The sequence below is a fragment of the Equus quagga genome, chromosome 22 (genome assembly GCF_021613505.1).
Source record: "Equus quagga isolate Etosha38 chromosome 22, UCLA_HA_Equagga_1.0, whole genome shotgun sequence".
Taxonomy (NCBI): domain Eukaryota; kingdom Metazoa; phylum Chordata; class Mammalia; order Perissodactyla; family Equidae; genus Equus; species Equus quagga.
The window spans coordinates 374,060-400,235 of record NC_060288.1 but is presented as its reverse complement, the minus strand read 5'-3'; the positions used below and the strand labels follow the sequence as shown (position 1 = coordinate 400,235).

The window sequence follows — 26,176 nt, the reverse complement described above, 5'->3', positions numbered from 1 at the left end:
GAAGGGGAAAAAATAAAAAGAAAAAATTAACCTAATACTGAAATTCTTGGCTCTTATTTCCTTTCCAGGATTCTTGAGCAAGAAGAGCACTTTAGGGGAGGAGATGACGACACCCTTGGGCCTGGGGGTGCAGAAGACTCCACTGACGTATACAGTTCCCAGTTTGAAACCATTTTGGACAACACTTCTTTATACTACAGTGCGGAGTCCTTGGAGACATTGTACTCAGAGCCTGATAGCTATTTCAGCTTTGAAATGCCCCTCACTCCAATGATACAGCAGCGCATTAAAGAAGGCAGTCACTTCCTGGAGAGGACGTCAGTGGGAGGACAGCAAGACATTCTGAGTGTCTCAGCAGATGGTGGCATAGTGATGGCCTCTTCTAGTGGGCTCACCAATGGGCTGAATGAGGCCAGTGACTCCATCCACATGAAAGGCACCCCCCCGGAGATTGTTTTCTGGGGAAGGTACTAGTCCCATTCTCATTAATTTCATGCTGGTGGTTTTTTGTAGCATTTTCTTTTTTAGAAAATCTTAGTGTGGAATATATTTGGAAAGCATTTGGCCAGTTTCTGTGGATATAAATGAATGGTATGAGTAAAAAGTAATTTGGGTTTTAGGGGCAGGCAGAGTACACTTTAGTGGTTTGCCAGATTGGCAAGCTGTAGTTGTTCTATTTGGTAGTATTTCCTGGATTACCATATGCAGATTGCATCCTGAACAGGTACTTGTGGGCGATGAGTAGCTCCGAGGATGCAGCTTTGGTGACAGTGGCGTGGTGCTGTGAGCAGAACACTGAGATCTTGGCTTTCGTCCTGGCACTGACGTTGTTGATGACTCGGAGCATGTTGTTTCATTAGGCCAGAGATGCCTTAAGTGTAAATTGAGGGTATTGAATCTGATGGTTCCCAAGCCTGTTCCAGTCCTTTGCTGTGTGAGGTGCCGTTCTTCCGGGAGTCCTCCTGTTCCTGAGATAGTGAGAGAAGGATCTGATTACATGGGTGCTTGTTAGAGCTGATGCCTTGGTCAAAGCTATAAATGTTCATCTTCTCACTCTACCTTAGGATTTAAGTCTACCTGGGAGATAAAATGACAGATTATACAGGTCATGTGTGCCATACCTGTCATTTAGTAATTCCCTGTTTATTTATGGATTATCCAGCATTTCATTTCTTCTTGCTCATCATCCTTCAGTCTTTTACCTGTCCTTTAGCATCTCCATCCGTGGGCAGAGAATGCTAAACTCCTTAGCGATTTTATGATTTAGTTTTGATATATATTTCCTGAATTAAAGTGTGTCAGTGGGTGTGTTGGGGAAGGAGGTGGAGGGGAGGTTAAATGGGTATAAACTATTTTAAAGCTGTATGAAAAAATGTCAGTGCTTTTTTTTAAAAGTCAGTATTCATATTACAAGTTCCCAGTGAACCTCTCTATGAGCAGTCTGTCCTGTATTAAGCATTTTTTATAACCAGTTTATAGGTTCATAATTCATTGGATGAGCACATTGAGAACTGACACATTGTAACTTCGTAGCTCTCCATTTCCATGTGAAATGGGCCTTGGACGTTGGTCATCTTCTTAGGTCACAGTGAGATAATGTAAAGAACACAGGTCTCAAAAGCAGAAGATCTCGGTCTAAATTACTTGTCAAGCCACTTAGTCTCTCTGAAAATTGCTTTCTTTATTTGCAAAACGGGGTTAATGATATTCAGTATGCTGTGTGGCTGTGAGATTTAAAGAGTTGATTAAAGCGCCTAGCACGGTGCCTTGTACAAAGTAGGAGCTTGAGTAAATGTGTGAATCAGAACTGGTTGGCTAAGCCCACGTTTAGACTTCTCGTATCCCTGAGAGGGAGGTGTTGCTGAGAGAACAGGTTTCTCCAAGGGGAAGATGTCCCTGAGAGGGAGGGTATCTCCGAGGGAGGATCCCTGAGAGGGGGCATCTCTCAGTGGAGGGGCCACTTTAGTCCTTTTGTTTCACTATCATCTCTGATAACTGTAAATTGTGATAGCATACAGGTATACATATATATAGCACAGGTATGCAGATGATTTCCTTGAAATTCCAAGCCAACTTTCTGGGGTGAGTAGAAGCTGTTTTTATTACAGACCCAAAATAGCATGGGGAGCTGAGGCTTTTTGGGCTGGGAGGCTTTGCTCCGGGAGCCACAGGGAGGGCGAGTAAATAAAGACAAAAGGTGAGCATCAGCAAATTAGAGCAGGAAGGAACTGGGTGAAAGGTTTATCAAATATATGGTTTGCTCACTTAGAAATAGGAAGTAGTCATTACTGGGGCCAGTATGAGAGCCAGTCATTAGTAGGGCAGAGTTAGATAGTTAAAATAGAGTATTGGGTTAAGTTATAGTATTTTAGCATCTCAGATTTAGACAGTAGTATACTTCAGGCTGTCTCAAGATAAAGTTTTAGTTGCATCACCTGCATTGTTAAACCATGAGATCTTGTCCAGTGATAAGACCGAATTCTAGTACCAAATGAGAAGCATCTTAGAGATGAGCCATCTGGACTCCTCACGCAGCTCTGGCACACTTGCACGTGGTTCCTGCCCGGCGGTCATTCCAGCTTTCCTGAGCACTGCCAGTGACTTGGGCAGAGCGGTGTGGTGGGCCACCTCGTTTGTGTTCTTTGAGTTGGCATAAGATAATGAGTGGTTATAGGTGGAGAAGGTTTTGTTTTGTGGTATATCTCTCTATTCGGGGTTAAAAAAAATAGGGCAGGCTCAATGATCCTAGGAAATTTTAAAGAAACTGGAATAACTTTCATATTTTTCTCCTCCTCTGCCTTCTTGGTGCTTTGGAGAAGTTGCAGCATCAGAGGAACTGTAGGTTGAAGAATTATGACATGTTCCAGCTTGAAGGGGGCTATAGATAATCTTGTTTTAGAGTAAAGAATCTGAGTCCCAGTTTGGTGGGGTGGATTTACCTGGTGACAGATCCTACACCAGAATTCAAATTGCTTGACTCCTAGACCAGGTACATTTACCATTCTAGGCTGCCATGTCTCATATCTTTTTTCTTTCTTTTGAACTAATTTGTCTTATGCTACATGGCTGTAGAGCCAGAAGTCTGAGTTGATAATTATAAGGCTGGTTGTTGTTGTTGTTGGTGGTGAGTGTGTTCAACTTGAGAACAAATTTACCAGATTGTTAATAAACGTGTCTCCATAAATTTTTAAAGTAATCAATGAGAAACTGTTTGAAAAGTTCTGCATTAAAACATCCTCTGCAGAGGTAAGGAGGTAGATACAGAGGCATTGACATAGCAGTGCACACGATTGAATTCCCTCAGTCAGGCACTCAGGGCCAGAGTGTTAGGATTCAAGGAAAAGAAATTCCAGCTGTATTAATAAATGTTGTGATACTTACCAAGGAAAGTGGCAAAACAAGCACATGTGCCTAGTGCTCCAGCTCTACTTACTGGCCTCTCCTGGCTCCTTGGCACTGGACTAAGGGGTCTGACTGTACTGGATAAAGTGAACTCTAAGGAGGGCACAAAGGAAAGGGGACAGCGAGACCAGGAAGTCTGTCTCCCTGATAATGTGTCTTTGATTCTAGCTGGACATGAACCAAGAAAATTAATTCTGTCCTGTTGAGGTACTGATTTTAATGTATGAAACGTTAGTTGTCAGCCAGTAGAAAATACTGTAAGATTACTTCAGGTGGTCACTAAACACAATTTTATATCTTATGTGTCCCATAGGTTTTATTTATTTAATAAACACATGGTGCTTAATTCTCATAATAAGCTAGGAGGAAAGAACTATTAATGCTCTCATTTTCCAGATAAGGAAACTGAGGCACAGAGCAGCTGAGTAACTTGCAAATGTCACACAGATGGTAAGTGGCACACCTAGGATTTGAGCCCAAGCAGTCAGGCTCCAGAGCCCATTGATTTTTGGTTTCCAAAACAAAAATATATTTGTTTGGCATTACCTAGTATTTTTTAAAATCCTTTTCTATTTCAATATGTGCCTTTACTTTGTCATGAAGGTTATTTCTTTGGCAATCTTTGGCAGTGATTTCTTTCGAATGCAGGCTGACGCTGTTCTCTTTTGTGTGCTGCTTCAGGGAAGGGTGATGAGGATGTCGAAGCACCTTGGCAAACCCTGGTGCTCTCTCAGAACACCCTCCAGTCTTAGATTTAGCTGTGCTTGAGGGCCAGAGGGAGATTGGTCTTCCCTGTTACTCTCTGCACTTAAACAAGAAAATACTTCAAATCTGTAATATTCTAGAATCAGGTTGGAAAGGACGTTTTAAGAGCACGTGTACTCACTGTTTGTCTTTTAAAGGATTATACACCTTTGTGATACCAAATAGATCACTCCGTATGGTGAAAAAACCTCTTAAGATGCTATAAATCTGGACAGGAATAGTTAAGTTCTCTCAGGTGCTGGGTGCTCTGTCTGTCAGGAAATAGCTCATGCTGAGTGTAACACAATATCTTAATGAAGGAGCAAGAGTAGCATCCCACCCTTTGTGGTCCAGCTACATAGCACTCAGGCTGACAGGGTCAGCGGTGCTGTGTGAAGTCCAGTCACATGGCTCCAAAATTAGAAAGGATAATTAGAGACTTACAGTTAGACACGTTCCAATGGGTTCCTTTGTGTCTGGGTGCTTCTCCCTCGCCGGCCCATCAGCTAATGGCTGCAACTCCCCTCAGTAAGTCCCGACCTGAGACCGTAAGGCACAAGTGTTGTCGTGATGGCATTAGCAGAGCTGAGTGTTGTCCGTTTCTGTTGAGCTTGGGTCTGGACAGATAGGAAAAGAGGTGAAGCAAGTACAGTAACATGGCAGGAGCTTCTATTTCGGTTTTCAGAAATATAGAAACTGCTTTTTAAAATTACCTTTGTAGTGTAATAGATATATTTTATGTCTCAGCTTGCTAGTTTTTCTTTCTGATGATACTGCTCAGGGTTGGAGGAGTACGCTGCAGAGGTGGACTGCATCTGTGTGCAGCTGCTGTGCCTGAGGAGGGCGCTTCAGCTGTGGGGCCCCTGAGCCTGACTGCTGTTGTGCTCTGCCTTCCTGCTGGTTCCCCCCTTTGCAAATGGATGCTGGCATTTAGAAGTATCCTTTTTCTTCTTCAGTTTTTCCCTTCCTTTAGTGTCTTTCTGTCTAGGAAGAAGTCACATGAAACAAGATTAACACTTACAGAAATTTATTGAAATGTGATATCAAAAATTTTTTTGACATCTCAATTTAAAACCTGCAGGCATTTTAATATCATGTATAAATGTTAAAATAAATTCAAATAATGTGATAAGAGTTAAGCTGATGACAGAGGAAAAGGTTTTGATCATGAACCCCTGCTTTTCCTGTCACCAGCGGAAAGCTCTGCCACCTCGCAGTTGCTGTTGCTCTGGAAATCTCGTTAGTCCTTTTCCTTTAAGTTTTAAAACTTGTTCTGTAGAAAATAGGTTCTCACTTTTCTCTTTCTGGCTTCCTGAAGCAGTGGTAAATGGTGACCTTTCCTTTGTACTGTAAAAGAGCCTGCTCAGTGATGAGGGGTCACGGCTCTACTAGGTTTCAGAGCCAGTCCTGTCTGGGATCGTATCCTGCTGCAGTTACTTACTAGGTGTGTGATCTTGACTAAATTACGGAAAACTTGGCAACTTTCCAAGTGTAATACCTCTTGGGTAAAGGAGGGAGAAGCAAATAAGATTAATCAAGTGAAAAAAACCAAGAAAGGAAAATCAAGTGGATTAACAATGCCTGGTACATAGTAAGAGCTAAATAAGTGAAAGTTCATAATAATACCGATGACAATAGTAACCCGAAGAAAGTCATCATGCCTCCCCACCATCTGCTGAAGTCCTGGATCAGCCTCTGAACTGCCGCACCATCCTCCCAGCCCTAAGCTATCTGAAACCCCTATTACTGGATTTCCCGAGATATCGATTCTTCTCATAAAGTACAGTGCGCTGTGGTAGGGTAGCGTAAATACAGGGATCTGGGATCAGAAGATGGAAGGGGAAGTCATCCTCTTTATCGGCTCCCTGATCTTGGATAGGTTGTTTGACTTTAAGGAACCCCTGATTCCTTATTGGTAAAATGGAAATAACCTTCCCACCTGATTTACAGTTTTGTTATAAGAATTTGCTAAGTGCTAGTTTGTGGATATTCATTTTAAACCTATCATGAGTTTTGCTGTGGTCTGAATAATAGTCTAGGGAACATAAGAAGATAGATAAGAAAAAGACTGGTAAAGAAAAAAGATACAAGGATTTGGTGAATGTTTGAATGTAGGATACAAGGGCAGAGTCAAAATGATTATGAGATTTCAAGCGTGGATGACTTACCTAATCAAGAAACAATGAACGGGAGTTGGGGAGAGCAGCAGGTTTGTCAGGGAGCATAGCAGTGGGTCAGTTTAAGCAGGTTAAATTTGAGCAGAGTGAGGGTCCTTCATGCGGAAATGCTGTGGGAAAGTGGGAGTGAAGGTCGGCTGGAGAGATCTGGAGTCACCATTTAGAGTGAAGCTTGCAGCTGTGAGCGAGAGTGAGCCTTGAGGGGTGAGGAGTGGGCTGAGGCCGGGGTGAGACGTGTGCACATGAGAGCACTTGGTGCAGCTTGTGTGTCTTTCTAATTCCATCTTTGTAGAAACTGTGCCCTCTAAGGTGAGTTTCCCGGCACGCTCTGTGCTTGCCTCCCTTCCTTGACAGTGGCTTGCTTGTCAGGGAGCCTAGGTGCAAGCTGAGTGCGCTGGTCCACAGGTGTTCCTCCACTTCCTCTCAGGGGCTGGCCCTGGCTCTGGTGATTTGGAGCTCTCCCTGTTTGTTGGGTGCCTCTTGTATTAACTGGTGATGACTTCAGCAAATGGTCCTGGATTTGAAATACGGATTCTCAGAAACATTCCAATTCTGTAGTTTAAACCTTAAAACAAAGTAATGCCCTGGAGATTGGTGGATAGTGCTGTGAAGAGTACTGTAAGGTGCTGGTTAAGTGGATATCTTTTATCAAAGACCAGATTGTAAGGTTTCAGATGATAAAAGACATAGGCGTATATGTTATTACAAGAAGGATCATAGCTCTAAACAAAAACAGGATTGGTGGTTAATATTTTAACTGATTGGGATGATACAGCAATCTTTTTATTCATATATCGGTGTATTATTTAACTTTTAAAGGAAACTAACATTTCCTCTCAGCAGAGGTCACTTAACACAAGATTTGCAACACTGGATGAGAAAGAATTGATCTGTGATTTGGGGAAGGAAAAAGATGGAAACCTTCTCCAAATAAATAGTTCTTTGAAGGTATTTTACATAGGGGTACTAATTGATCAGAACCCCAAATGGGTATGTTTCCAGTGCTTTACTCTTGTTTTTCTTTTTCTCCTCTGAATCTCATAAGCTTTCTCTAAACTGAAATAGAGTCTGTATGAAACTGGCTCGGGCTCTAGCAGAGCCTTAATGTTTAGTACCTGAGCGGCCATGGCGCAAGGCAAGGGGAATGTAATTTTTCTCACGAATGCTAATGAGGATTAATATTAAGCTCCATCTAAGCCAGTGTTTATAGATAAATGCTTTGATTTCATAATCCACACACCTCCTGTGCTGTTTCCTATGCTTGTACCTGAACCCCATCTGCCGGTATTCTGCTGGTCTCTGAATGTAGAATTATGAAAGGGAAGCCTTCTAAATTATACTCACTGAGCTACTAAGGTTTTTTTTTTTTTTTAAGATTTTTTATTTTATTTGTTTTTCTCACCAAAGCCCCCCGGTACGTAGTTGTATATTCTTGGCTGTGGCTCCTTCTAGTTGTGGCATGTGGGACGCTGCCTCAGCGTGGTTCGATGAGCAGTGCTATGTCCACCCCCAGGATTCGAACCAACGAAACACTGGGCTGCCTGCAGCGGAGCGCGCGAACTTAACCACTCGGCCATGGGGCCAGCCCCAGAACTATTGAGGTTTTTAATCTTGCTGCTCACCATCTTGCTACTCAGCAGCGTTGATGTGGGAGCTTGTTAGAAGTGCAGAATCTCAGGCCCCGCCCTTGACCTACTAAATTAGAATCTACATTTTAAGACAGTATCCAGGTGATTTAAATATGCATTGAAGTTTGAGAAGTACTGGTCTAGAATAGTCATCTATGGACCAAACTGAAGTAGGAAAGCCCTAGAACAGGGTTCTCTAACTTGCCTGCACATTAGATTTACAGGGGGAGGTCTTTAAAATTGGGGCTCCCCAGTCTCACTGCCTGGATTCTGTTGGTCTAGGGTGGCACCCAGACAGTGAGGGCCTTGAGAGCTTCCCAGGTGACTCTGATGTCAGCCTAGGTTGTCGGCCTCTCATCTTGGAGCTCACCCCTGACCTATTCAACCAAAATGTATTTTAACAAATTCCCAGGTGATTCACAAGCACTTTAAAGTTTGAGAACACTGGAAGCTGTACAGAGGCAGAATATAAAGCTGAGTGGTGCAGTCCTTCTTCCTAGGGGAGCAAACCTGTTCGAGGTCATTGTACCAGTGGCAGAGAGAAGTCTCCTAGCAGAGGTCTGCAGAAGTGAGTGGCCCTGGCTGTGAACCTCGATGTGATTTCTTGTGTCACCTTTGGTGTAGCGATCCTAGGCGGTACCCATCCCTACTCCGGAAATACAGGGGTTGGTCCATTTTCCTGCTAGGAAACAGTATGGTTTCCTAGTGAGGAGTGTGGGTTCTTAAGTCAGTCTGCTTTGGTTCAAATTTTGGTGAATTCTCTCTCTAAACCTCAACTTCCTTATCTGGGAAAAGGGATGATAATTTATTGCCATTTGATGAGTACCCAGAAAATGTTGCCTCTTATTATCAGTAATAACACTGCTTGAATTCTTGTCTTTAAAACTTCTTCAGAGTCACTCGGTATGAATGAACTGTGGTCAAATCGACGTAGGATGCTGCATATCTGTAATAATAATTCTAAGAGCCTTAGATTCCTTGAAGCTGGGAGTTTTAATGATGGTTTGTTTTATTGTCTTTGTAATTACTCTAGCAGCTCCACATCAACACAAAGAAGGTGACATATTCTAGTCAAGAGTAGTAATATAAAGTCATTATAGAGAAAATAAGAGGTATTGAATAATTATTATTGTGAAACACAAGCAGAAAAGTTCATTATTCACACCTGACATTTAACGACTATTTTAGGATTCATCGTATAAGATGACACCTTGTCAGGTACGGGCCTGTCCCTCCTGTTAGGCAGCGACCTTCTCAAGTCTTTAGTTCGGAGTCTCAGAGAGCCTCTGTGATAGGGTCCAGCACACAGTGGGTACTGCGTTTTCGTTGAATGAAGGACTTAATCAGCAGCTGCTCGAGACTGGGTGCTAGCTGTCTCCCAAGGAGAGGGCAGGAAAGACGGCTTCACAAGTGTCTCCAGCACAGAGCCTGGAGAGCCCCGCAGGGAAGTGCCGGGCCGGAGCCACTGCCAGTGGGGTGTCGTGGCGCTCATGGGAGCAGTGCTTTTTGCAGTGGGCTTTGAAGGATGAGGTGGATGTATGTGAATGGTCGTGGCACTGGGGGGCAGGGTGACTTTCCACATGGGGGCAAACTGAGGCAGAATTAGTGACAGCGGCTTGGATTTGGGGACTTGAGCGTTGGGGCTGAGGGAATGATAGAGCTCTTGGCCCCCTGTTCTGTTAATCTTCTAGACTGCACAGGTGCTGCTACACTCAAAGAGGGAGCCATTACGCAGTTGACTTTTGACAGCTTCGGAAACATTTTAGGCATACCAAAAAGTGTAGAAAATAATAAACACCCATGATCTCACCAGCCAATTTAAGAAATAAAACGTTAAAATGAATTGCCACCTCCTGTGAATGCCCCCCTGGTCCCATTCCTCTCTTTCTCTTCCTAAAGGTAACCATCACCTGGGGGTATTTCTCATTCCTATACAGGTGTGCATCCATGAGCAATAGATAGCATTCTTTCACATGTTTTTGAACTTTATATAAATGCTATCTTGTTTCCTTTAGTAACTTGCTTTTTTTTGCTCATTTCAAATTCATTCTTACTGATTCACAAAGCCCTAATTTATTAATTTTCTGTATAGTATTCATTGCATGAATATATGTATAACTTATTTCTCCATTTTCCTATTTATGAACATTTTGGCTGTCTTATATTTTTGTTACCTCATATGATGTGAACATACGAGGTAATGTTCACAATGGCAGTGAGCATTCTAATTTGTGGCTCTTGCACATGTGGGAGAATTTCTCTATGCTAGATATATATTTAGGAATAAAATTGCTGGACAGTAAGTTATAATCATTTTCTGGATGAACCAAGGCATTCTTGAAAGGGCATATTACATGTTGAAAGTATATAATTCTATCTACTTCTCTTTATAAAGTAATTATTAGTTATTTTACCTCCTGGTCCTTCTAATTCCCATGTCCCAACAAAAATAGCAGGAGCCTAAAGAAAAAGCCTAGGATAGACAATGAAGTAAGCCAGTCTCCTTTTTCTTTGGGGGTACTGTTGCGGACTCTGTCATCCATTGGTTAGGTCTGGTGCTGTCCTTGCTCTCAGACCGCCCAGCTCCTGTGGTTCCCAGTTTCTCAGGACTGGTCTGTGCATTGTTGCCTGTGTCCCACAGCTGGGAGTGTTGCCTGTCCACTTCTGCTTGTCTGAAGCAGGGTTTGAACAACAGGGCAAATGAATATTTTCACATCAATGATAGCAGAAAAACAGAAATAAAACTAGAAATGAAAATAGAAAAACATAAATCACATAAGTCTGTGAATCTAACGCAGCTGAATTTTATATAATTTAAATGAATTAGATAAATTTTGTTGCCTACTTCAGTCATTCCTTTAGGGCCAGAATGTGTGTGCTGTAGGAAATGATGATTTTTCAAAATAGTACTTCAAAAACCTTAGTGCTATTAAAGGAAAACAATGCTGAAATTATTTTCTTTTTTTAGTGATGTTGGACGAACTTCTCTCTCTCCCATAAGCAGTAGCCGCTCCAAATAAAGTAAGACAGTTGTCCTTTCTCCCTGCTGTCAGCTTGCCGCCTGGCTTCTAAAGAGTTAAGCTGGAGGTTTGTGAGGTCATGTGTGACTTCACTGGATCTGGACTTTTGAAGCAGATCTCTTGGAGGGAAGCTGCCTGTTGAGAGGGGAGGCGGCAGAGGGGGAGGTGCTCCTTCGATTTCTTTTAAGTTCTTGTCCCTCAGCCCCTGAGGGACATAGTGGCCTTCCGGGAGAATGTCACTGCAGAGTCTGTGTGTAGCAGTTTGTACTCTTAACAGAAGCAGAAGTCCATTAAAAGAGTCTTTGCAGAAGATGCATGTTTGCTGAACAGACGGAGCGGGAGAATGCTCTTTGTATTCGTGACAAACTTATGGGCAGACTGTTTGCTGATGGAGGTAACTGGAATTCAGTTTATTTTCTTTGTCTGGTCCTAGGCAGAGCTGGATTATGTATAATTGTAGTTACAGAAAATTCCTTGGATTTTAAACTATGTTTCAAATGAAAAACATTTCAAGAAAGTCTTAGAAACTTAGGCAATGGTAATTTATATATATTGTTTTCTAAATAAGGATGACAAAAATGAAGAGGACGTACTTGTTGCAGGGTCTGTAGTGGTTGGGCAGGATAAGATTTTTCCCTCAGCAGAGTTGTACTGCTCTCTGACATCGTTTGACAGAGCTTGCTGCTCGTAGACGTAGCTCCTAGACTGCCGGGTGTTTTCAGCTCCTTTTGTGAAACTTTGCCAGGGCACCAGAAGGTCCTGAATTTGAGCTTGTCTTTTAGTGGGGTCCCTGCTGACAACTGCACAAGGCTGCTGTTCATGTTTTGCTGTGTCTCTAGAGGGAAAGTTGACTATGCTGTTAGTATAGAAACGTGATTTGTCTTCGAATTTGGCATTAGGTTTGAAACTTCAAAGGCTAGCCAGTTATCAAAGGAAAAAAGGCATGGGGGGTTTTTTCTTGGATCCGAGGGATTTTCAGCTTCAGTTTGTCTCTGGGAAGGTCCTGTCCTGTTTTCCCGTTCAGCAGGTGCGGACCAGCGCAGGGCATAAGTAAGGGCAGAGCTGGTAAAGAAGGCACACAAACCCAGCGCATTGATCCCACGTCCTTTCTTGAGATGCTTGGGGTTAAAGGTTTCCTGAGTACTCAAGAGCCTGCAAGAACTCAGTGCCTGAACATCCGGGGTAGCCAGCTGATTATAACAGGTGTGTTTGTGGATGTGTATTGGGCAAGTTGGTGTTTCTTGCTTTGATTACAGATTTTAAGTTCATAATTTTAAGTTCATGTTTCCAATATTTTATGATGTCGTTCATCTTATGTAGCCCATTAGTATAAAAATGTTGCCTTTTTCTAATTGAATGTTTTGATTTATAGCTTTAATAATAAAGGACAAAGAGAATGCTTGAAAAAAGGGCGTGAAACACGCTTTGTGAGAAGCATGAAGCATAGTGGTTATGAGCCTGGACTTAGGAGTTACAGGCCCATGGGCTTGGGTGTTACCTCTCTGTACAATTTGACCGCTAGTGAGTTGCATAGTCCCTCTTGAACTTCAGTTTCTGCATATGTGAAGTAGGGATGATGGTGGTACCTAACACAGGGGGCAGTGGTTGTGAGTAGTAATGGAGGTGCCGTGTGTGGAGAGCATTTAGCGCAGTTTCTCCTGCATTCGTAAAAGCTCAGTAAATATTAATACACCTTGGCTCTTATGTTTGAATTGTTCTTCTTTACGTAGGCTTGTGAGAGGACTTAGACCTCAGAGAAAGGGGGCCATGAATTTGGAGTTGTGGGTATGCTCACACTGTGATCCTGTCAGGCCTTCTTTGTGGCAGGGTTCCCGGTAGCGCCTTCACAGTGCCCTCTGCCCGGCGCCCTCCCTCGTCAGTCATTTCTCAAATCTAGCTTTTGATGGCAAGGAGGGCAGCGAGGGAAAAATGGGTGGATTAGTGCAAATTCATCAGCACTTGATGCGAACATCTTTCTGCTCACGTGCTGTCAAGAACGTGTCGTTTTCTTCGGCTTTGACTATGGGGAACAGCATCACACCCACGTGTCCCTCACAGGCGGCACACGGCCCCCAGCAGGAATAAACCTGAAACATTGTCAGAACCTGGGAGCCTTTCTGTGTTCTTTCCATGGTGCAGACGGCCCTTTGCTGTGCAGCAGTGGCTGCTCTTACAGGTCCATCTGTGTTTCTAGCTTGGCCCTTTCTATCTTTATATCATAGCTGGCTGTGCAGCTGTGTGAAGCTGCTTAGCTCCTGTTTCCTGGACTGTAATTTGTGGATAATACCTTTTTTCCATGGTTATTGAGGAGATTAAATGAGATAAAATATGTGAAAATGCCTAGCACAGAGTAAGTACTAACAAACTTTTTGTTCCTCTAAAAATTGCTTCGTTATCTTTTGTTACTGGGAAGGGAAAATTCATACAATTTGTAAGTGAGTCTCTTTTCCCCTGTTTTTCTTTGTAAGGACTCCTGGCTAGATCCATGTTTCTAGAGCTTTTGTTTGATTTAAAAGAATTTTTTTGTTACTAGTTTACTTCATCTAGTGCTCTTTCTCTTTTCCCCTCCATAACTTTCCAGTGCCGTCCATAATCCTTACAGCTTTTAAATTTAATTCTGAACTAGTTTTCAAAAATACAAAAGTAATATGTGCCAATGGTAAATATTCAGATCGAAGTCCTTTGGTCCCACTTCCCAGAAGGAACCTCCTGATGGTTTCTCGTGTGTTCTTGCAAGGCATGGTCTGTGCAGTTCTTTGGGAACCAATTTTAAACTGCCTTACTGGTACAAAAGTACAAATGTGGTATGGAAAGTTCTGTCTGATTTGCCAGCTCCCTGTGCAGCTCGGTCCCTCCCTCCAGCTCCACAGCGCAGTGTTTGGAATGTTTGGGAGCTCCCTTGAAGGGAACCTGCCTGCACAGCTGAATGTGTCACCAAGAGTGAATGCACTTGACAGGTCCAGCCCTAGCACACTGTCGTGGTTCATGTGATCAGGACAGAGTTCACACAGGGTAGTTAGGCATTGGGGTTTTCTCAGCAGGCACCTGGGTCTGAACCTGCTCTGAAAATGCTCAGTCCTGAAATTCTGGGGAGGCAGAGCCTGCACTGGGTTCCAGCAAGGATTTTAGGCATTGTTTAGCCGCCCTGAGGGTATGGTTCAGTCAGCCCTTTATTCTACTGTTGTGTTTGGCTTTTTGTCATTAACAACATTGGGTGGAGGTAGTGTAAGAGGGTGCACTGGAAATGGAAATGGAAGATGTGGTCTCAGCTTCAGCCTTGCCGCTTACCAGCTGTGAGTTCGGACAAGGCTGCTTTGGTCCTCAGTTTCTTTGCTTGGAAAATAAGACCATTGTGAGAGTGAAATAAAATAAAGCATGTGAAAGTGTTACGTAGACTACAAAATGCTGTATGGATTATTTAATGTTTGTTCTTCTTAATGGATTATTGAAAGGACTGGCTTATTCCTCTTAACGGGTTTAGGTGGGTGAACTGTCTGTGCTTTGGAGAAGCAGGGACAGTGTAGCTGTCTAGTGTTTAGTGTCACTGGACCTTATCCCACCTCTTTGTGAAGTCATTTGTCCCATCTGTTCTTGAATGCTCCTGGCATGCCGACAGCCTATAATCAGAAGTGGGGAGGCAATATAGTTTCTGTGCTCAGAGTATTCTCAAGTAAGCCACTCCCTTGTGTCTTGAGGCTCTGCTTTTCAGTAGGCGAGCACAGGGAACTGAAGCCCTGAGCACCCTCAGTGGCCCAGCTATGCTGCTGACTGTGAGACCTGGGAAGAGTCGCTTCCTGTCTTGTGCCCTCAGATTCCTTGTGTGTAAAACAAAGGGGTTGGACTAAAAGACTTTTTTGTATGTGGAGATGGTGACTGTCTTCCTTTTTCTGTCTTTACCTTGCTGTATCCATCATCTTATTGACCTACTGGTTTCTGAGACCTAAATGTAATGAAAACCTTTTAAGGGTGACAGGATGTTAAGAATGAGTATCAAGTTGTCCTGCCCGTAATCCACTGACCTTGACATTGCTGTTTTGTAGTCATCCAGAACTAATCATCTTTGATCAGGGCTTCCTTGTCTCAGATCTCTTGTTATGGGAGCTGTGAGAACCTGAGGGGAGAGAGAAAAAGGATGCCATGGCACCTGAAATGGAGCTGCCATCAGGAGAAGTGGAGAGTGAATATTCTTTTAGCTGGAGGCAGTAATCCCTTCAGGGCAGGAGAGGGTCCTTTTGCCAGGCTGTGTGGGAGATGTTTGCATTGTTGTGGTTCAGTTCTCAGTACCTTTCATCCACCCTGGTTTCTTAAGTTCTTTATCTAATGCTTGTTGAATAGAGGAACACGTCTATCATGTGTGGACATTTTAGTCTGGCTTTCCCAGGACAAGACTGCATTTCAAGGTGAGGGAATGATAGGGAAGCATTTGTGTTTCCTTAGGATTTTGCTGCTAAAAGATAAACGAAGAGACAGTTAAAAACTGTCTCTACAGCTGGCAAATCAGAAGGCTTAGGACTGGCCTAAATAGCAAGAGACAGTTACTGGCTGCTGGAACTTGTGTGTCTGGTGAGTAACTTGGGGGACACATCAGCGGAGCCAACTGGAGAGACCCATGGGAGATAATTCTCCTCCTTGAAATAATTCACCTGAGGAATTTCAGGACCCCTTGTCCTCAAAGGCAATGGCTGGTAATAGGAATGCAGATTTGTGTGTGATTGGCCGAAGAGCCCAGTGTATGACCATGTGTTACAGGAGTTCTCTCTGCTGTAGACCCTTCCAGATGCAATGTAAGTGGATGATGCTCTTCATTAAGATTTGACACTTCTTGCTAATTCCAAAGAGTGGGGTCTCAGATATTTACCTTGGGTAAACCTCGTAACAAGTAGATCAATACCTATTTAAATGCCAGGTGTGTAAGTGCGCTTCAGGATTGGAGGTGAGGATGTGGCCAGCAGTTTAGAAGGTAATGAAGAGTAAACCTAAGAAGTAAATTGGTAAAAGGTGGGTTTGGCCTTCCATTTTTCTGGCATCTTGACCTTGGGAAGCTGGTGTATCGCATCCTGGCTATGAATTTGAATTCACCATGGAAATTGCATAGCTGTGCATTTTGTAAAGCTTAAAAATGAAGGAACCAAAAAGTATCCACCTGAAACAGCCAAAGAATGTCAGTTGCCACCTTTTAATGGAACAGTAAACTGCCTAGTCCGTAGGCCCCACCTTCTCTGTGGGGTCCTGGTAAATTTATGGGTCATTCTGAGGCTCCTCAGTTGCTAAGCAATATAGGTTTCATAACCCAATCCTTTGAAAGTAATTTCTTTTTTTAAAGGAGAAAAACATTTTTACTAACAAAATATTTTACTGGGAAATTTAGGTTGAACAAAACAGGCATACCCCGCCCCAAAAGGCTATTGCCAGAAACATCCCAACATGAGAGAGAAAGTGCCTCACTTCCATTTGAGCCACAGCCAGTGCAGTGTTTGAAACGTCAGCACTGCTGCCTGCTGCTGCTCAGTCCCCTGCCTGGCTTCGCTTGGCTGCCTCAGGGTGGGGCCTGGCTGTCTCCTGAGTCAGCAGTGTCTCTTCCTGAGGCACCCAGGTCTTCTTGGGAGGTCTCAGGGCCTCACAACCATGGGGCCAGCTCTGGCAAAAGGCTGAGAATCCATCTGTAGGAGCTAGGCTGTGGGCCAGGGGTGGAGTTGTCCCACCCAGTATGTGTGAAGTATCAGAATCCACCCGTGGTTGACTAGTGCAGAAGTAATATTTATCTTCTGTTGCACTCAGTTTTATGAAAACTTGTCTGAAGAAAGCAGTCTGCTGTATCTACACCAACTTGATTAAAGATTGAATTAGATATACCTTCTGAAGGAACTTTTGTAGAAAGTGTCATTGTAGGATGCCACTGATGTGACAGCCTCTCCTCTGCCCATCCTCTTCAGGATAGTATCTTGTAGATCTGCCAAGTTTCTACCAGTAATATAATCTCAAATCAGAATGGTGATAGTGAAATATACTATATACTTTTGAGGCAGTATTCTAATTTACTAAATATTGTATTTTTACCTCATGATTTTTTTCCCTTTACAACAACTTACCCTCAAGTTAAAACTTTATTCTATTTAAGTAACAAGATTTTAGAAAATTAGGCTAGTTTGTGAACTCCTATGACATGCGTTGAGCCATCCATGGCTGTACATTCCTAGGTTTGAATGCAAAGCTTTTCCCACCAATTTGGAATGAACTGGTCATTGTAACCAGTTTTGTATGGAACAGTTGTTTCAGATCCCAACCCTCTAATGACATCATTTTCTTTATACTCAAAGTAAATGCTATGCAGACTAGATTATTCTAGAGTTTGCTCTGTTTTTCTCCTGATTAAAATCTTCTGTTGCAAAGGAACCCTGCTTAGTGAACAGTTTCCCTTATAAGATATTGTTTTTTGTGCGTCTAACTTTTCTAGTAATAAATCTTGTTTTTCCATGAGAAAGCAGTATATCCTATTTAAGGCTGAAATTGCAAACACATCCAGTGTGTGCTATTTTGATTTTCTAGTGTCAAAGTATCTTTTCACTGGAAGTGATCAGGCTCAATGTGGTTTGGGTTCAAGGGCACAGCACAGTAAGAGCTATAAATATGTGGATAGGAGGAGGATCATTATTATATTTAGCCAGGGTAAAGTAAACTTTAAGTTGTTTACACATAAGGCCTTGAATTGAAGACAGGAAATGTGTTAGATCCCCTAAGAGACATTAATAGAATTTTTAAGTTTCTGATGTAAAGTAGAAATGTGTCTACCTCAAATTATTTATATATGCATGAAAAAGAATAGTGTAGAGATCAACTTGTAGAAAATTCCACCCTTTTTAGAATTCTCATGGGACTGAAGAGGGGGAAACTTCCTTTACTTTCTTCCTGTGATGTCTTCATATTTTAAGAATAATTACCAGAACTCTTATAGTTTTCCCCTGGGAGGATACAGCTCTTAGATAATTATGGATAATTTATAGGGTTTAAAGTGTATTAATGCAAGTCGTCCCATAATTATGTTAAAATTTGTAATCCCATCAGGCTAACTGCTGGACCCCTTTTAAAAAGGGCCAGAACTCTTAACTATACAATGGGTAGAATTGAGTGGAGGGTTAAGAACCTGGTTTTTTATCAGGAGATTTATCTTCATAGCCCAACTTGGCCATTTCCTGACAGCATTACCTTGGGCAAAAAACCCTCTTTTCTGTCCTTTATAAAATGGTCACAATAATACCTCCTTCCTAGAGGTTTTACTAGGATCAGTTGAGCTAACGCTTATGAAGTGCTTAACACAGAGCCTGGAACTAGTCAGTGAACACGAAATGTCAGCTGCCACCACCATCTTCACTGTCATCATTGTCATTATCAGGCCATTCAAGAGGTATTCTTGAATATGCCTCTATTTCACCATGCCTTTTATATTATTTCCTTTAAGCCTAAAGCTCAGATTAGAAACCAAGGATAGCATTGGGTAGTCATTCCTTTTCTGCTTCTCCTTGATACTTTGTACCTTTTTTGGTGCCCTTTGGTCAGAGGTGCTAAGGGAGGACTGCAAAACTGCATTAGAAGAGGAGAAAGAACTACAAATCTCAAGTACAGAGTTCTCTACAGGTATCTTTCCAGGGAGAAGGAATTTCCTAATGCCTCTTATACTACGTTATTGTACAAAGAAAACTTTAAATAATGTCTTGCTAGGATTTTTAGGTATGGTGATTCTAATTCCTCATACTGCAACGTTTTCATCTAGAATGGTAACTTTCAATAATCCCTATGACCCTTCTGGTAATTTTATTTTACTTATTTATTTTTGGTGAGGAAGATTGGCCCTGAGCTGCCTCTATTTTGTATGTGGGTCACTGCCGCAGTGAGGAGGAAGAGCTTGAGGACCAGCGGAGATGCACACCTGGAATCCGAACCTGGGAGCCCTGGGCCACCGAAGCAGAGTGTGCCGAACTCAACCCCTACACCAACGAGTCAGCCCCATTTTTATTTGTTATTAATGATCATAGCAGAGATGCAGTCTTCTAGATGGTGCATTGACAGTAGGAACAAAACAAGGGACTGAATATCTCATTATAAAAGTTATAATAATAGGAAAATTTATGGGTCTCTGCTCAAGAAAAATCCATGCCTGGTTCCACATGTCCTCGTAAAAGGGAACCTCAGAGGAAGGCTTCTGAACCTTAACATTGTACCAGACTTTCTTTAGTCAGTGCACTCTTTCTCTGATATTACATATTTGTGTCTAAAACCTTTGCTGAAGAACTCTCATTGACTGTTAACAAACTCTGTATATTAGTAAAACCATACAATTTTTGTGAGATCCAACTCATCTTAACACAAAACTAAATGAAACATCCAGATTGCTGTGAAAGAGAACCAAAAAAGTTTTGCCACTTAAGCCCCTGGTGGGAGCATTTTTTTGTCAAGAATAAACTACCTCTATCGAATAGACTCCCTCTGAGCAGTCTCTGCATCATGGAGGGCTTAGTAAAAGGCATAAACCTTGGAGCTGTGCGGTCTTGAGCTGCTTTGGGTTTATGGGAATTCACACAGTGATGCTACAGACAGTAGCCATGGTTTTGGCCCAAGGAGCTCTGGCTAAATGGTAGTTGGTGTGATCGTCAGTCAGTAGACTCAAGTCTCATTGTGTGTCTAGCAGTAGGCTCCAGGTTCTTCTTCCTTTATGAGATTCTAAGATATTTGAATACTGGCTAAAATGGGAGGATGGTGAAGTCCATCTAATTGTCAGCTTTGGAAAGAGCAGAGGAAGGGCCTGTAACTAGTAGATAGGTTTTCTTTATCAGCTCTGACTTCCCTACCCCTCCATTGGTCTTGAGTATTCTGCTTACAAATAGACTAGATTCTAATTAAACAAAAGAAGGGACCAGGTACCCTTTGTTAGTTTATGCTTTTAAATTCATTCTCTTACCCTCATCTACTGAGTCAGATTCTCTGCAGGTGGTATGGTTCAGTGTAGAAGACTTTCTACCCTGCTCCTTCTGAGACTTTCTGAGAGTGCTTCGTTCCTGTTAGCAGCAGACAAGGCTCTCTTGAAGAACTCAAGGAATGTTGGCCGTCTTCATCATAGTTGAGTCACCCAGGCATAGCTGGTGATACCAGCTGGCTGAGTGCAAACCAGGAAAGCCCAGCCGCTCACCAGCATCCTTCCTCTTACCCAGTTCTAACAAGGCCTGCACTTCGGCTCGCCATTTCCACGTGGGATCCAGGGAGCCCTTTCTCCTAATGGCATGTAAGGGTGATTCCTCCATGCTAGTGGGTTTTAAAACTCTGTGTGTGTGTGTGTGTGTGTGTGTGTGTTTAAATGGACAGACATTTTAAAAAATAAAGTGTTACAAAGAACTCCATGTTTTATCAGATGGTTGAAAGTGGAGCTGCGTTGTCACAAGCTTGAATGAGTTGATACTTAGCTCCCTTGGTCATCCCTAGCACTCCCAAAGGGCTGCTTCAGTGAGTTGTCCTGACTAAGAATACATAATGTATTTCTCCCTCTTTTCCCATGTTCTCTGTGAGCATGCGTGCACCAGGTACACACATTAGCAAACTGTAACAAGTAGGCAGTCTATTAACCCGTTCAGTTAGTGTGGGTACTACCTAACTGCCTTAGGCATGAGTTGTCACTGCTGGCCAGGGCTTTACCAGGCAATTTCGGTTGTAAACTTCATTTTTACCCGACAGAAATGAGAAGACTTCTTTTGCTTTTTATCCCTTACTTATGTTATTGTTTTATCACTTTTTAAATAGCACATAGTATTCTAATAACCTTACCATGTATAGTAGACTGTTGTAGAATTTTAGAGGTAGACACACACACACACACACACACAATTGTGCAGATGAATGAATATACTGAGACCAAGGAAGTGATTTGCCCCAACTCTCACAGGTAACGATTAAATTGAAACAAAAATTCAACTCACTTATCTTCTGTATTTATCCTGCTGTTCCTGAATGTCTTCACCATGTGCCTCCCACATCTGGGGCCACTTTTTGTGAATTTGCTGTATCGCGCTGGCACCACCGACTCTCCCAGTGGAGCGTGATAAGCAGTAGTTCACAGTGTGGTATCTGAAGTCGGACTGCCTGGGTACACATCCTAACTCTGTATACTGCCCACTTGTGCCTCAGTTTCCTCATCTGTCAAGTGGACATGCTTATAATACCTACTTCATAGGGTTGTTATGAAGATTAAATGTACTAATGCCTGTAAAAGTCTCAGAACAGTGCCTGGAACATTGAAAGTGCTTACTACATATTAAGAATCATTTTTGTCTGAATGCTTTGAATGGTAGTGGAGAGTAATTAAGTGGAGTCCATTTGGATCCCACTAAAATGTTCACCTCAGCCTGGGCAGACTGACTATGGTTCATTTAGTTCATTTAGCATTAGCAAAATACATGCCAACCCCCAGGTCATCTCAGGAGGCCAGTGTGTTTGTCACAAATGTTTTGAGACATTTTGACTTAGCCCCCTCACCAGCTCTCCCCCCAGCCTATTTCTCAGGAGTGCTTGGGGACATAAGGCTTAGCTTCTTAGCATGATGTGGTGGGACATTCTCGGGCAGAAGCTACTTCTCACTAAGCTATTTTGGCTCATTCACTTGGCAGTCACATTCCTTTGAAATACTGCAGAGTAGTTTTGATCAAGACCCAGAGGACAAAGGGATCAGCAGTAAGATCCTGGAATGACTACTTTCTACTAAGCATGAGCTAGTATTTTGTTCCTTCATGTAATAATGTAAATTATGATGTGGAGTTTAACAGTATGTGGGAGGAGAGCGAGAAAAGTTTTTATGGAATGATGACACTGCATTGTCTGTCTCTGTGAATGATGTGGGTGAATAACCATGAAGTATTGCTAAGTGACTGCCACATCTGTTGGTCCACTGCTACAGGCTGTGTGGGAGGCAGGGAGATGCGGTGTGGAGCTAATCATGTCATCACTGTGTCATGGGAGAGTGCAGCCAAGCTGGCGTCCTGCTTCATGTGCTGAGTGAGACACGTGCAGGGGAACTGCGCTGGTACTTGGAGCTCAGTGTTGAGTTGACTTAGAGCGGGTGACACCTGTGGTGAGCGGTGTGTCCCAGAACTGTTGGAGCTGCAGAACCTTCTTAGGCAGCTCTTGTTCTTCTCTGGGTGAGTAATCCCTGGTTCCTGCTTACATTTGCAGAAGTGCTTCTCCTCATAGTGGGCCTCCTCTGTGGCTAGCCAGAGCCCGTTGCTCCCTGTGCTTTCCTGTAGCAGAAGCTCCGCTTTTAAGGCCAAGAGTTGTATGAGGAAAAGTAAACCCAAAGTGCTTTGGTGGAGAGAGAATTCTGCGAGAGTGTTGCTGGAGAAGCCAGGGAAATTTGCCTTTTGACAAAGGATCTTTTAAAAGGAAAGCTATGCTCTACTGTTTTTGGTCTTTTTCCTCTTTCATGCTTAAGAAAATATTTTCCTTTAGAAGTACAGTTAGATTTATATCTAAAAGTTAGTGGAGAAAATGTGTTTTGACTTTGGATGTCTTTCCCGTCTGTGTCCTGATAGAATGATAATGCCAGAGGCCAGTGAAGCAGCCCATCAGAGCACTAGGCAGTGGTGCCCTCCCAAGGCCGGACACCGGCACGCCTCTGTGGTTCTGCTTCTGGTTGGAATGAGGAGCAGGAGCCTGGCTGTCTTTGAGAGAGCCGAGTGCAGGAAGTGGTGTTTTGAGCCTGTGTTCCTTCTCAAGGGCCTCTCCCTTCTGTTTGGTTTACACTTGCTTGTGAGTGGTCTGCCGTTGCCATTTGTGTGATCAGCCGTTTCCTCTGGGTCTTTGTAGAATATTCAGACACTGAAGGAGGTTACTGAGGAACAAATGGGGCCTGGTCACAAAACATGTTTGAAATGCCGTTGACTGAAGTAGGCTGTCAGCCACTGAAGACTTAGATCTGTTTTATTGAACGTGATTATTTTTTTAAAAATTGAGCTTTGGTTTGCACAAACTTAAATTTTCCCCAACTCCATTTAGGTTTTTTTTTCCTTTGGAAGAGCACAGGACACAATGATTGAATAATGATGTTTCCATTACTAAGCACACAAGTGCTTTGGGAGAGCAGAAGAGGTGAGGAAGGGAGGGTCAGCTTATTTCCTTTCCAGGAAACCCCTGTTCTTTCACTGGTCACGTGGTAAGACTGTGCCGATCTGTAGGTAATTTTTGCACTTCATGTTTCTTGGTCACGTTGTGAAGCCGTAGCTCTACTTGAAATCAGAACCTTCGCCTGCAAGTCCCAGCGTGACCTGCCCGTCTCCGCCCCGTCCCCTGCTCCCTCATCTCCTCCCCCCTTGTCCTGCTCACTCTGCTTCACCCACATTGGCTGCTCTGCCCTTCTTTGAACACACCAGGCCTGCTTCTACCTTGGGCCTTTGCTGTTGCTGTTCCGTCTTCCTGGATTGCCTGTTCCCCAGATAGTCCCAGGGCCAGCTCCCCCACTTGGGGGCTCTAAAGCTTCCTTTCTAGTGAGCTCCCTGGCTGCCTTCTCTAAAGTTCTAACTCCTTTCCCCACAAAACCTCTTATTCCCCTTGCCTGCTTTCTTTCTTTTCCCTAATTATGTCACTAGCATACTTTATATTTTTCTTATTATCTGTCTCCCCACTAAAATGTAAGCTCCACCAGGGCAGGGATTTTTGTCTGTTTTGGTTATTGTCGAGTCTCCAGCACTGAGAACAGTTCCTGGCATGAAGTAGGCACTCAGTAAAAACTTGTTGAAAGAGTAGGTTAGATAAAAATGATGAGCGACTTAAAGGCATAGTGAGTAAATCAGCGCCTGTGGTGCAGGGATGTGCTGAAACCGTGAAGGTGGTAAATGAGTGACGTTTGAGAAACACTGATTTAAGTAATCCTTGGGTTTGTTTCTTTTGTGTTCATATTATAAATAGCACTACAGTAAATGTCTTTGAGTAATTTTCTTTTGTATATTTATGATTATTTCCTTAAAATAAATGCTTCAAGTGTAATTGCTGGTTCTCAGGATGTACACATTTTTTGGGACTTGCTGAAGTGAGTTTACACCCTCTGCGGTGTGTGTTTCTTCCCACACCTCGCTGTGCATATCTCAGTGCCTTCTGATCTTTGCCGATCAAAAACTAGTGCCTTGACTTGTACTTCTTTGATAGCATATGTATATGAGCATTTTTTCCACGTTTAATGGTGATCTTGTATCCTTTTTAGTGAATTGCTTGCTTGTGTCTGTTGTGGTCCATGCTCTGGTGTCATTGGGTGGACGTCACGGGCACTCTGGTGTCTGTCCGCAGGCAGCACAGAGGGCAGTTGGACCTCCCGAGATAGGCAGAGGAGGGTCTGCTTCCCTGTCATCTCCCTTGCCTGCTTTTCTCTGCACCCTGGATTTCCCTTTCCCCCCTTTCTCAAGGCCTCTCTGCTCTCCCTTCCCTCTTCCTTCTACCTGGTTCTGGCTTGCATGTCACTTAGTTCAGCCCGACTTTAACATGGCCTTTCAGTCCAGGTAGCTATCATTGAAGCCCCAGAGTTCTAGGAGTGGGCAGTCCAGTGGCTCCGTTTCAGGCGGTGGTCGCTCCGGGTCTAGTCAGCTGGGATCAGGGTGGAGGTTGAGGCCCTTGGGGCCTGTTGTGTCCGGGCTGTGGATGAGGCAGCTTCTCTAGAAAGGGTACAGCAACTCGAATGTTCAGTACATTGTCTTTAGCCCATGTTTTGATTGGCATGTTCATCTTATGGGTACACAAAAGTTCTTTACGTATGAAGGCTGGTGGTGTCTTTTGTCTCATGGGTGTTTTTCTCTCCATTTGTCATTTTAATTTTGCTTGGTGTTTTTGCCACATAATTAAATCTGTCAATTTTAAATCATGATTTCTGCTAGTGTAAGTTTAGAAATACCATCTTTATGAGGAAATTATACATTCAACTATATTTTCTTCTACTTCTTTACTGTTTTATTTTTTATGTGCCCCATGAATTATGTTAAATTTTAGAGGAATTTGAGAGAGAAATAATATCTTTGCCATTTTCATTCCAGGAGCGTGGTGTTTACTGAGTGCTAATTTATTTCTCTCAGCAAAATTTTGTAGCTTTTTTTTACTTTAGTTCTGTACTTTCCTTAAGTTTGTTCCTAGCTACTTTATAGATTTTATTCTATTATGAGTAGGATTTTTTGTTCAATTGTGTTTTCTAACTAGTCCTTCGTGGTTTATTAAAGGTATTGTTTTTATATTTTTATTTTGTAACTGACCACCTTACTAGTTCTAATAACTTTTTTTACTCGATACTTTTGGGCTTTTCTTGTAAACAGTTACAACATCTGCAAGTAATTATTTTATTTCTCCCTTTATCGCTTCATTTCTTTTTCTGATTTTATTGTGGTAGATCTTTTAGAATGAGGATAATAATAATTGTAATGGAATGTGGGGCATATCTCATATTGTTGTATTTTGTTAGGGATAATTATTCTGATTAGATAGTCAGAATGCTTTGGGAGCATATAAGTGAATGAAACTAGTGGAAAACCAGTCTCGACCCAAAAGATTTTCTCCACTGGCCTGTCTTAGAGCTTGGACATTTCACTTCTTGCACTCTGTGGTCAAACCATTGCCTCGAGTCTCCTCTTAAACTGCATGTGTCATCCTGCCATTGACATACTATACTTGCTAATATAGCGTGTCACAGATTTAGTTTTCTGATTTCCTGAAAATTGATACTGGTCTACTATTATGAAGAATTGAGAAATAGGCCTTAAACAAGTGGAACAGAAAGTTTTGATAGTGCTGTCAGCAGAAGCCTTCATCATGTAGCTCTGCTTACCCCTGGCTTCATCTTGTGCCTTCTCTGTGTTCTGCACACCTCCTACCTCCACCCCGTAAACCTCAACCAATATGTTTTGTTCTCTTGCTTTGAGCTTTCCGGTTCTTATCCCCGCCCCCCAACCTCCTGCTCTTAGCATCCTCATCCTCAGGGTCAACTTGAGTGTCGCTTTCTCTGGGAAGGCTGACTTCCTTAGACTAGGTTGAGTGCCCTACCATGAACTCCTAAAGTACCCTGTATTTTCTTTAAAATATCATTATTACAATTGTTTTTTAAAATCATCTCTTTAAAAAATTTTTTATTGCTATTCAACTGTAACCTCACACTGCAGTGGCAGAGAGTATATCTGCCTTAATGACCATTGTGTCTGAC

General features: G+C 42.7%; 1 protein-coding gene across 7 annotated transcripts in view; it reads left to right on the top strand.

Moving 5' to 3' along the window:
* Positions 1 to 26,176, top strand: part of PSD3 (pleckstrin and Sec7 domain containing 3) — a 643,022-nt gene that overhangs the window by 321,989 nt on the left and 294,857 nt on the right. For all 7 annotated transcript variants that reach the window (XM_046648392.1, XM_046648393.1, XM_046648398.1 and 4 more), the window contains one exon: positions 69 to 467. In XM_046648392.1, coding sequence (XP_046504348.1) covers positions 69 to 467 — 399 coding nt within the window. The remainder of the gene's footprint in view (positions 1 to 68; positions 468 to 26,176) is intronic.